This window comes from Cynoglossus semilaevis, chromosome 15 (assembly GCF_000523025.1).
Source record: "Cynoglossus semilaevis isolate Cse_v1.0 chromosome 15, Cse_v1.0, whole genome shotgun sequence".
In the NCBI taxonomy this organism is placed as follows: Eukaryota; Metazoa; Chordata; class Actinopteri; order Pleuronectiformes; family Cynoglossidae; genus Cynoglossus; species Cynoglossus semilaevis.
Window position 1 is genome coordinate 15575644 of NC_024321.1, and position 11799 is coordinate 15587442.

At 41.3% G+C, this 11799-nt stretch overlaps 3 protein-coding genes across 4 annotated transcripts in view; 2 read left to right on the top strand and 1 right to left on the bottom strand.

The window, feature by feature from the left end:
* The window catches only part of ccnjl (cyclin J-like), a 20767-nt gene extending 14792 nt beyond the window's left edge, over nucleotides 1-5975 (top strand). Inside the window, exons 4-6 of the mRNA XM_025063365.1 lie at nucleotides 1121-1432; nucleotides 1539-1698; nucleotides 2162-5975. Coding sequence (XP_024919133.1) covers nucleotides 1121-1432; nucleotides 1539-1698; nucleotides 2162-2717 — 1028 coding nt within the window. The 3' untranslated portion in view covers nucleotides 2718-5975. The remainder of the gene's footprint in view (nucleotides 1-1120; nucleotides 1433-1538; nucleotides 1699-2161) is intronic.
* Nucleotides 5976-10109: 4134 nt separating this feature from the next.
* LOC103391203 (gastrotropin-like) lies at nucleotides 10110-11133 on the top strand. 2 transcript variants are annotated; one of them, XM_008327375.3, is made up of 5 exons: nucleotides 10110-10358; nucleotides 10449-10609; nucleotides 10692-10763; nucleotides 10801-10821; nucleotides 10916-11133. In XM_008327375.3, the coding sequence occupies exons 1-5, from the start codon at nucleotides 10292-10294 to the stop codon at nucleotides 10967-10969; spliced, it is 375 nt and encodes a 124-aa protein (XP_008325597.1). In that variant the 5' UTR covers nucleotides 10110-10291; the 3' UTR covers nucleotides 10970-11133. The 2 variants fall into 2 exon arrangements, with proteins under 2 accessions (XP_008325597.1, XP_008325598.1); XM_008327376.3 differs by having other exon boundaries at nucleotides 10112-10358; nucleotides 10692-10757; nucleotides 10795-10821.
* Nucleotides 11134-11438: 305 nt separating this feature from the next.
* LOC103391202 (gastrotropin-like) overlaps nucleotides 11439-11799 on the bottom strand; it is a 1490-nt gene continuing 1129 nt past the window's right edge. Inside the window, exon 4 of the mRNA XM_008327374.1 lies at nucleotides 11439-11718. Within this exon, the coding sequence (XP_008325596.1) occupies nucleotides 11662-11718 (57 nt within the window). The 3' untranslated portion in view covers nucleotides 11439-11661. The remainder of the gene's footprint in view (nucleotides 11719-11799) is intronic.

Below are 11799 nucleotides of genomic sequence, written 5' to 3' on the forward strand. Positions count from 1 at the left end.
ACAGATTACCCGCTTTTTCATAGAGAATAGTGCAGCTTGTATAATCCACATTAAGGGCCTGATGCTGCCTTGTTAGTCTAACAGCTCGGCTTTATGGCCAGATGTTCAGTAATAGTCACTTTAATTGCTAATGCTTAGCAGGCACTTGTTAAGGTTTCTGTGGAAGCTGGAACTTTGGGGCTGCCTGTAAATCCACTGCATGGGACTACAGCGGTGTTTATTGGTTTCAATTCTTTATTATTATTAATTATTTTTTATGTTTATTGGTTTCAATTCTTTATTATTAATTATTTTTTACTATTGAAATCACTCGAATGTTTTCAGATTTGTATGCATGGATCATGTAACTTATTCCTGGGGTTTTAGATTAAACTACTGGGTAATTGTTTTTTGTCAACTAAAAAAAAAATACTGAAGTGCTCTGGTGCTGTTTATGAGTGTTCAGTTGCCTAGACATAAGAACTGTGAAAAAAAAAATACTGAAGTGCTCTGGTGCCTAGACATAAGAACTGTGGTTTTGATTGTCACATAATAAGCCTGCTTTATTTACTTCATGTGTGGCCCTCTTGAACAGATGCATCATGGGGTTTTATAGGTCCATTGTCAAAAAAAAAAGTGGAAAAGTTAACTTATTTTAAGACTTATTAGTTTTTGCACATACACACACATACTGTATATATATACTGTACCTTTAAATTTCTGACATCTGGTGGAGTAATGTCTGAATGCAGTTCAGTCAACTGGCCACACGTCAAATTAAGATGTAAATTTCTTTTTTATTGGTAAGAACATTAGGGCCAGAAAAGCTAAAAATCGGTATAAAGACGAGCCAATCAGAAGTCGTTAGTGTTGCTTTTTAAAGTGCTAATCTCATAAGGTTATTTTACTCCATATTGATCTCAAGCAGCTCAATACCAGTGTAGTTTACACCCCCCGAGGCCTCAGTCAATGACGCAGCCTGTGGGATATTCCTGTATATCTTGTTAACTCCAGTGCTTTCTAAAGAAAGAACAGGGATGGCTGCAGTTGTGATGTCATGTTCCACAGCACATTGTATGATTCTGCAGTACATTTGAATGCTAATAAAAAAAACCTGCCTTTTTTTTTCTTTATTTCTCTTTCTTTTCTCCAGGTAAATTTGAGGAGAAAGAGGACCGCGTTCCCAAACTGGAGCAGCTGAACTCTCTGGGCTTCATGTGCAGCCTCAACCTGGTCCTGAACAAAAAGGATCTGATCAAGATGGAGCTTCTGCTGCTGGAGACTTTTGGCTGGAATCTGTGCATGCCCACACCTGCCCACTTCATCGACTACTACCTCCACGCCTCGGTGCAGGAGGGCGACCTGTACAACGGCTGGCCACTGTCCTCCCTCTCCAAGACCAAGGCTTTCATGGACAAATACACTCACTACTTCCTGGAAGTGTCCTTGCAGGGTGAGCCTGGAGTTGGAAGTAGAAAAACAGATGTCAAAAATCCTTTGTCCACCTTTTGTGCCTCGATATATTTACACAGTCTAATTGAGGGAATTTACTTCTGCAGATCATGCCTTCCTGAGTTTCCGACCATCTCAGGTTGCAGCTGCGTGTGTGGCGGCCTCTCGAATTTGCCTTCAAATATCCCCGAGCTGGACGACTGCGCTGCATCTGCTGACCGGCTACACCTGGGACCACCTGACCCAGTGCATTGAACTGATGCTGCTGTAAGACACACACACACACACACACACACTGTATGCATCTGTCTGTTGATGTTTGACATTAATTCTTTGCATGTGTTCAGACTCAGTCAGTCGAGTTAAAGTGTCAGTTCAGACCGTAGACTGTGTACATGAAAATGATCGAAAATGGAGAAAAAGCAAACCAAGATGGTGCACATATGTGGACACCACATGTGATTGACAGCTGGACTATCACATGGATGTGGGATGTTGGCTGTGGGCCACACTGGGCTATGATTCAAACACAGTATCCACATCTATGCACCCTATCTCAAGTTTACAAAAAAAACATTAATTTGTGACCAAAGACTGACACAGTATCCACATCTATGCACCCTATTTCAAGTTTACAAAAAAAACATTCTTTTGTGACCAATAAAATGTTGATTGACTTATTTCATCATTTTTAATTTATGAAATACGTGTGTTTTTTTTTCTTTCACAGTGCTCATGACAATGACGTCAAGGAGGCCAACAAAAGCAAGCCCACGACGCCACACCATCACCACCATCACCCCTCCTCCCTGCAGTCGCAGGCCCAGACCTCTCACCTCTCCCCAGTGTCAGCCATTCAGAGGCCGGCCTCCTCCTCGTCCTCCTCCTCCTGCTCGTCCTCCTCCAGCTCTTCAACACCACAGCTGCTCTTTCAGCCTGACGGCTTCCCGCACATATCCCAGCATTCTCCCTCCCTGTCCCAGCTGCAGGCGCTCGCCGACTCCCATGCTCTGGGTCCGGTGGTGAACGTGTCCCAGGACTTCCTTCAGAGCCACAGAGTGGGTTTACTCACCGGAGCTCCCTCCATCACTGCGGGGAGCGGGTTCCCTTCCTACCCGAGCCTGACCTCCGGCCTCCAGCCTGTGAGTCGAGCGATGCCGCTCCCGGGTCCTATTTCCGTGCAGATGGCTCTGGCAGGGGAGCCGCGGCACTGCCTCAGCATGGCCTACAGCGGGGGCTACCTGGGCTCTCATCACACCTTCGCTGCCGGCTGCTTTGACAGGTGACGCCAGGAGACGGAGAGAGAGATCAAACCTTTGCGGGAGTGCAACAGCGTGCTTTCTTGCCAGCTCCCGTCCCTCAAACATCCCCTCGCAGACCTCCTCTCTCTCTCCGTCGGCACAGCGACACCCTCAGCGGATCCCACTCCTCGACCCCTGTCCCAGACGCGCCTCAAACGCAAGCAGAGGCCAAAAAGTAAGACGGACCCGGTGGAAGTCATCACGCTGACGTGACAGGCGCTCCGCTGACTCATGACACACTGAGGCGTCGCAAACAAACGTCGCGGCTCTGCCGCTGTGAACTGCTCCTGTGAACTGTCGTAGATGGTCGTCACTGTGAAGGAGATGGTGGTGTGATCGCACACCGGCCTCAGTCAGTGCCTCTGCTCAGCCTCATCACAGCTGAGCCAACACAAGGTTTCTGTGATGACAACCTTTGCTGCTCACTTAGTTCAATTTTTAATCCAAAAAAAAAATTAAAACATTAACACGTCATGGTAGAGATCGGGCTGACGTAATACTGATGAGAAGAATGAAGCCAAAAGACGACACACGTTTGAAAATGTCTGCTCTGTCGTGTCCTCACCGTTGATTCACTGTTTGCGTCTTCTCTGGGTAAAAAAAGAAAAAAACCTCACCACATACAACCTCACAGCAGGTGGCGTTGAACACACGTGCACTGTTTTAGTTTTTCTCGGGACTCCTTCACCTCTCGTCTCGTCTCTCCTCTCCCTCCTCCAAAGTCCTGCCCTGTGGCGGAGCCCTCACACTGGGGGAAGACACGGCTCTCCTGTAGCTGCAGGTGTTTTTTTTTTTTTTATTATTCCCAGCGTCCACTGCTCACAGAAGCGAACACAAACAGAGGTGACTGGACCGGGAAGGGTGGAGGAGACATGGACGTTGGTCGTGCATTGTAAATATGAATTGCTGCTGCCTTTTTCTTGACCTGTTGGTTCTGTGTCTGTGTTTATTATTGACTCCAATGTTTACATGAACCACTGATTATCAGGGACTTGAAGAAAATTACTTGAATATGATGCCATTGAAACATGCCATAGCTTTTATTTATGATGACTTCCTTTGTTTTACTTGTTTTGTTTCTTATTATGTTTTGATATAGCTTAGCTTTTTTTTCCCCCTTTTCCAACTTATAAACACACCTTTGATTATATTTTTTCTGTGTACCCGTTCACATAAACTGTATACTCCAGCTCAGGATTTCGGGCTTATACACAGCCTTTTTGATTACTCTGTGCTGTAATGCTTTAAAGCAGATGCTAATGCAGCATCTGCGGGGTCTTAACTGCCACCCCGTCCTCATCACTGGACCGTACCCTCCGTTCATTCAGCTGCTGAGCTGTGAGCCATGTCTGTGGTGGAACAACCCGGTGGTCACTGGTTTCACGCACAAACATCTGTAGGCAGTCGTCTGTAATTGCTCTCCAAAGCTGCGGCCCTGACTCGTCCACTTCCTGTTGAAGCGTAAACACATCCAGATTCCCACTGCTGGTGGTTGCCGTGGCGATACCCTGAGTGATCATGGACCTCAGCTTCTGGATGTTGTCGACTGAAATGTTACTGTGGTTTGGCGGCAGCTGACTGACTGTTTATTTTTTTGTTTTGTTTTTTTAACATTAGTGACGTTACACGTGTTGGACATCACCCTATCAGTGTGTCGTGTCAGTTTCCTGCCACGTTTTTTTGCCCGTCTCCTGTGACCGCACTCACCTCAAACTGTTGCTAAAGCTGTGGTTTTTAGAACCATGTCTTAAAGAAGACTGTCGGCTCCACGTGGACTTGGTTGATGTTCATAAACTTAGAGTTTTTGTTTTTCCTTGTTTTCTTGTCTGATATTTTAGTTCACAACAGAACAGCCTGCTGACGATGGTCTTGTTGGGTGAACACAGGCTCCAGTTAGAAATATGAAAGACTTAGTTTGGAGGAAACGTCTGGAAACAGGGTCAAATCCATTGGATTAATTTACTAAACACTGATCTTCATCTGTGTTTTCACTGCACAGTTTTAAGTACCAGGAACTTTTTTTTTCAAGTAACACACAGTTTTAAAGCACATTTAATTACTCAAATTGCATGTCTGTCCTTGTCAGAAAAAAACACACAGTCCAAAAGTACCTGGACGTCATCATCAGTCCATTAGTTGTTGTTGTTGGGGTTTTTTTTTATCTTCCTGGATATAGTTCTGACTCAAATAATAACTACAGGTGAAATCCGACTTTGACTCGTTTGTTTGTTGTTGTTTTACATCCAACTTGTGTGGGCGGTGTTGATATAAAATAGGCTGGAAACTGGAACCAAACTGTGACTTTTGGTCCAGAGGAATCATTTTCCTGTATTTTCATCCTAGAAAGTTCCAGAATTAACCAACAGCCATTTTAGTGAGACTTTACCGAACCATACATACACGTTTGGACCCAGCAGGTCGGGGTTTACCCACCGTCTGCCCCACAAACGTGTACGGAGTCACCGTCATGACTTTGTCTCCATCTGCTGTCGTGTTCCAGCTGTGAACCTTGAATCCATAATTCAAGGCGTGTTCACCACTTTTCCCTCTGACGCACGTCTGAGTTACAACCACAACCACCACTCGGTGATCAACCGTCACTGCGTTTTGCTGTTAGCAATTAGCTAATTGCTAATTAGCGTGCTAAACCAGTTTTTCCCGTTATATCTAACAAACTGTGTCTTCTAATTTGTTCACAGCTTGTTTTCTCTGCTTGTACTTCAAATCTTCATAGTCTTTTTTTATTTTTTTATTTTACTCATAACTCATGAGCAACTTCTCACTGAGGTGTCAAAGGTGCAATAACTGTAGTTTCTTTTCCCCTCTTCCCTCGACCATAGCCGTCACTGTCTGGTGCACACCACTGGTTCATCTTTTTTTTCCTTTTTTTTTTATAATAACTTATTTTTTATATAATTGTGTGAACTGACTGACTGTAGTTTGGTTGTTTTCTTAGAGAGCAGTGGGCTCTGAACTCATTAAATATGTTGCATATTGCAGCCACTTCTTGTGAGTGATAGACTATTACTGAATGATTTTTGTTTTAGTTTCACCCGTGTCACACCAAAAGGAAAACGTCTGATGTTAACGTCCGACCATGAAATTAAACCGCAACATTTCCGTTTTTTTTATATTCTTTTCTACCAATTTGTAGTCTTGTTTTATGTGACACTAAATGATAAAGGGATTTTCTTTTCTTTTTTTATCATAATGTGCCATGACAAAATAAACCACACATGAAATGAGTTTGAGAGCGTTCTCTTTCTTCTGGAGGAAGCTGCACTTTGTTGGATCAGAAGACAATTCTCCGCAGCCCTCCAGTGATGAACCGGCAGATTCTGACAAACGTTCCTCTGGCTGTGACCACATGCTAGGAAAAGTGCCATTCCATCTCCCATTCCCACTCGTCTCACCATGGGTGGAATATTGTAACCACAGGTGGTACTTTCTAACCCGCAGACAAAGTTATTATTCAGCCTTTGAGGGAACAGGAGCAGCGTTTCTGTTGCTCCTGAACTCCGTCTGCGCAGCGCGATCACAGCTCCGTGTCTGAAGGCTCTCAGTGTGGACAAATGAATTCAGCTCCGAGCACACACTCCACTTTATTCTCCCATAATTCCTGCAGATACATCAGCCTGCTCTTGTTCCTGACAGAACAGTGGATGCTGTTATCTCATTTGTAGAACATTGTTTTTTCACGTTATCTCATTTGTAGAACATTGTTTTTCCACTTGTGATGTCAGTTTTGTTTGTTTTTTTCTTTTTCTGATCTAAAAGCCTATTGTTAGATGACACAGATCATCTTCACACTAAGGTCAGAGTTCGATTCTGGACACAGCTCGTCCAACACTGAGCCCCAGGTTGATACGACTACTGTTATCCAAAGTAGTGAGCAACTGTACTTCTTCTTGGAGCTTGAAAAACGTTTTGTTCCTCCACTATCAAGTGGAGAAGAGTGAGGTCTAGAGAAGTATACAGTAACTACTAGTGTTTCCTCTTATATCAACCAGAAACTGATGAAGTTCCTCATTTGAGGAACAAAATGTCTTTGAAGATCCAAGAAGTCCAACTAACCTCTGACCTGGTAAATGTCTTTGAAGATCCAAGAAGTCCAGTTGCTTCCAACTAACCTCTGACCTGGATGAATGAGAATCTTCACTGAGATACTGTACGAACTGTTGTTTTGAGAAACGTGAAGAAATATTCACTCTGAAGAAAACCCGAAGTGTTTACCAAATAATATTATACATAAAAGTTCAATTACACACCAGTATTTTTTTAATAATCCTAGCTAAACTTAGCTTCCGCTTCAGCTTCATAATTCTGCATTGATTAAACTTTTTTTTTAAGACTAAACCAAGGCAGTTTTTTGTCCTGATGTTAAACCTACAGTAAGGGACCTCACAGATTAAACTTAATGTTGTATTAAATGCTGCATTCGCTCTAACTATTAGCTGTGAGTAAAAGCACTTGGAAAATGACTTGACCGACAACTCTTAAAAAAAAAACTCTTTAAAATTTTAACTTGCAAAGAACCCTCATCTCTCACATCTTTAATTACTATTAGGATTAAAGAGATGTGAACGGCACTTTTCCTTCACATGATCCACATCAAACTGTAAGTGACTTGGCGTGGAGATTAAAGAGCAATCAGCGTTTGGCAGGGCTCACAGATAAACTCCGTGTGATTTGTAGATTTCAGATTAAAATAAAATAAGAGCACGCATTGATGTGGAGATGAAAGGAGATCCTTCCAGATCTCCACAGCTGACTGGTCCGTCTGTAAAGAGGGCGGAGGAGGTGGAGATAGTGGGGTGTGGAGCGGCGCTCAGGGCCGTCACTTTAATAATGGATCGTCCTCACGGCCTCCTGTAAGCTTTTGTGTTTGGAGCTGAAACAGCAGGCTGCTGGCTTCCTTTGAATATGTCCTCGGGGAAGAATTTGGAAAAGTGTTGAGAGAGTGGGGGCTGCAGAGTGGGCTGCTCAATTTATAGGAGTCTTTCTATATGTGCTACGAGATAGAAGCTAACCGCAGGGATCAGGGCAGTGGTGTTGGTGCTGCAGAGATACTGTATGTTTAGATGTTTATTTGAACCCCAACATCTGGTCTGATTTCCTGTTTGAGCTGTTTTTGTTCTTTTTAGCTCGATGGGAACACACGCTGATTAAAGGCCGTCTCCAAGAAGTTGAACAAAGTGTTGCCCTTTGGCTTTAACTTTTGATTTTCATCAACATTCTACATAGATTTATCCTCTGGTTTCTATATTTGAACTAAAGAGTGTGGTCTAAGATCCACTCAGTGTTTGTAAAAGGATTTAGTCGTAGAAGAATTTCACACGTCATGTTTTATGGTGACTATTTAAAAAAATAAATATTTGTTTTGCCAAATGTCAAAGAACACAGGTAAAAAGAAGGGAAGAATTAAAAAGGACACAGAAAAGGAAAAGTAGAATGTAGTAGAAGTGTAGTATTTAATGTCATTTAATGTTAATGGTCTTTTCGTTCTCTTTACTTTTTCAGAAGCCCATTAGAAAAACCCGCCCGTATAGAAGTCGCTGTGTGTTTAAGTCGAGAACATTCTTCTCTGTTACGCCAAACAAAAACATCGTCTCCAATGACAGGAAGTCAGAACACAGACGCTGCAGTTCCTCAGTCAGCCGGAACCGCCGTGAGCGTCGTGAGAACTGATGAACTTTATTTACACTCTAAATATTAACTCGTTAGATTCAGAAGGTCGGTTACAAAGTAACGAGCGCACCCTCTTGCGGCAAGAATGGAGAAGAACCCTTTATAGTTTAAGCATTTTTTGGCTTTTGAGCTTCTTTTAAAAAGACTGAATTTCCCGAATTTAAATATTAATTTATTACACGAAACAATCAATATGTGTGTATAATATTTGTTGATGTGTTTTTATCACATGAACAAGTTTTAATATCGTCACTAGTCCAGGTAAACATCTCACATTTATTTTTTGTTTTTATTTTAAGTGCTCACAATCCTCATCCACCACCTCTGCGGTCAACCTGAACAATAAACCACAAAAAACAAACAAACATACAAAAAAAACCCCACTAACCTAAACGTGCTAATTACCTTGACTTAAGCGTTCACCTTGGGTGACATTTGCTGGAGGGAAGCGCAACTGCATGACCTTACAAAATGAAAATAAAAACAATAATAATTTTATATTTCAGGCTACAGTCTGTTTACCTGTCAGGTTAAATATTTGCCACAACCTTAAAAGAAACTTAGGACCTCTTTACGTTATGTAATATTTTTATTTTTATTCTGGTTTATTCATTTTATTGCTATATTAACCATCAACTCAAATGTTTTATAACAATTACTAACAACCATTGAAACCATTGACCTTTTGAACTGCTGAAGATACAAAGTAAGAAAAACAAAAGTTCATTGTTTATTCTAACCAGTCACCATATCTGAGCAGTAAAAGCTGTATTTAAATGTAAAAATAACAAAATGCAAATATATATCAAATAAATATCAGCACCATTCTGATAATTTAACTACCCCAACAGTGGCAGTTTGGCCTGAAGGGCGTGGAAGTGTTTGCACAGCTGATCCACAGACAGCTGACATTAAAATTTATCAAGATTCGTCTGTCAGCTGCTGTCTGCTGTGCCTGCAGCGCTTACTTTTATCTTCATAAAAGAGACCGGTTTTACCAGTGTGTATTGGTTTTGTGGAAACAAGAGCACAATATTAATGCATGGAAATGTTTGTCATTCAAGTGCTACAACAGGACACAGTCAGAAAAAAGACTAACAGCATGCAGGAAAACACTATGATCAACGCAGCCGTTGACCACAACAGAAAGTCAGCAGAGCTTTTACACCAATGACACATTTTAATTGAAAAACAGTCTTCAGGTTTCTGGGTAACTGTCACTTAAACCAGTGTTTCCCAAACTTTTTTTCCAGGACCCATATTTATTTAAGTCACAAACCTTCGCGACCCAAGTCAATAGACATTATTCGTAAACTCCTGGGAAACATGATGCGAGACGACCCCAAAAAACAATCTCTTGCAACCCACGTAAGGATCGCGGCCCAGTCTTTGGGAAACAATGATTTAAACGAAGGAGCAGTGGAGTGAAGGATTGTCTCACTAAATGCTAACAGTTTTCTTTTCTCCTTTTGCTTGAAACAAAAATTCAAATATAGATTTGGATATATAGATTTTGGATTCTTGTATTAATATTTAAATGTATTATATTTGATTATATTTTAAATGTTTTAGTTTTATATTTATATTTTATATTCATTTTATGTTTTTTGTTTTTATATTCTTTTTTATTATATTTTTTAATTATATTTTAAATGTATTCATCTCTATTATGATTCTAGTTTTGAGGATATTTGCTCACAGGAGTGGTAAATTAACATTGACAATTAACATCTCACATGAGGAACCTGGAACAACACCTTGTTTGCAGAGGAGACGGAGCTGGAAAGCGTATATAAAGCAGCTTCACTGATTATTTTTCTATGGTCTTTGCAGATACCAACTACTGACACCAACCACTGACAGTCGTCATCATGGCTTTCACAGGGAAATACGTGCTGGAAAAAGAGGAGAATCTGGAGGAGTTCTTAAAGGCTGTTGGTGAGGAACCTACACTTAAATCCCACATTAATACTGGATTAAAATGTAATATTATATTGTTGTAAATGATTTTCTGTTTTTTGTCTTTAGGGATTAAAAAAGAGGATCTGAGCAACGAGGCGATGATTACAGATATGTACCAGAACGACAGATTCAGGTTGACGAAGACTGTGAAGGACAAAACCTGGAACAACCAGTTCACCATTGGGCAGGAGAGTGAGCTGCAAACTGAAGCTGGAGAGACGTTCAAGGTCTGGGTTTATTTCAGTCTTTTAACTGTTTTAGCTTCTTACTTTTCTACAGTTTAACCAGACTTGCTTTGGTTTCTTCCAGACCACTGTCACTCTGAACGGAGGGAAACTGAAGATTCAGTTTCCTAAATATCTCTACACTGCAGAGGTGCAGGAGCACAAGCTCATCTCTCTACACTGCAGAGGTGCAGGAGCACGACAAGCTCATTGAGGTAGGTTCAAACCCTGGTTCCTGTTGCTGTAATGGTGCGTTAGAGTGAGTCAGATGTGAATCTAATGTAAAACCTCTTTTTTATCACCCTGAAGGTCAGGTCAGCTGGGGCAGTTTCCAGTACCACCACTAGTAGGAGGATGATGTGAACAGCTTCACATTGAATAAATAAAAGAAATGTGTCATGTTTTTTTGCGTAAAATCATTGTCATCACTAGACAGAGTCCAGTCGGTTATTTATCAAAGTGAAGTTGCCCTATTAGCTGGTAAGAGAGTATTTATTTGTCTCAGTTAAGACCATGTTCTTTCTTTGTATTTATTTGTCTCAGTTAAGACCATGTCTCTGGGCCGGTTCTTTCTTTCTGTCTACCTTTTATTTGAATTTAAAATCTCTTGAATCTCTTTGAAATTCCCATCTCTCCAACTGTTGTTCCATGTAGTGGTTATCACTCCTGCCTTACACTCATATGGTTCAAGCTTCGAGCCCCAGAGGAACCACATACTCAATGGTGGATGTTTGGTTGAGTAATATATATATATTAAAAGTATTTCTGCTTCTATTTTCTCCAATAGACTCCTCTGTAATGAATATGAATAATAATAATGCAACATTTTTATATTGGAACACATTTCTTTTAATTTATCAACAGAATTACAAGACCTGACAAATGACACAAGAACTGAAGGAATTTTTCTCGATTCTATAACCAACTATAACTAACTAAAACAAAAATAGCAAGAAAAAAGCATCATCACTTAAATGGTTGTTGTTCCGTTTGCGCTGATAATGTTAACCCTCCCGCTGCCTGTGCCTCAGTAGAACATGTTGAGTCTCGCAGCATCAGATCCTTTTGCTTACCCGCTTAAAGGTCACGCCCTTCTCTCCTGTTGTGCAATCCTATAGAAAAGAAAGAGAGACTGTGTTGAATGACTGCTGCTGCTGCTGCTGCTGCTACTGCTGCTGCTGCTGCTGCTGCTA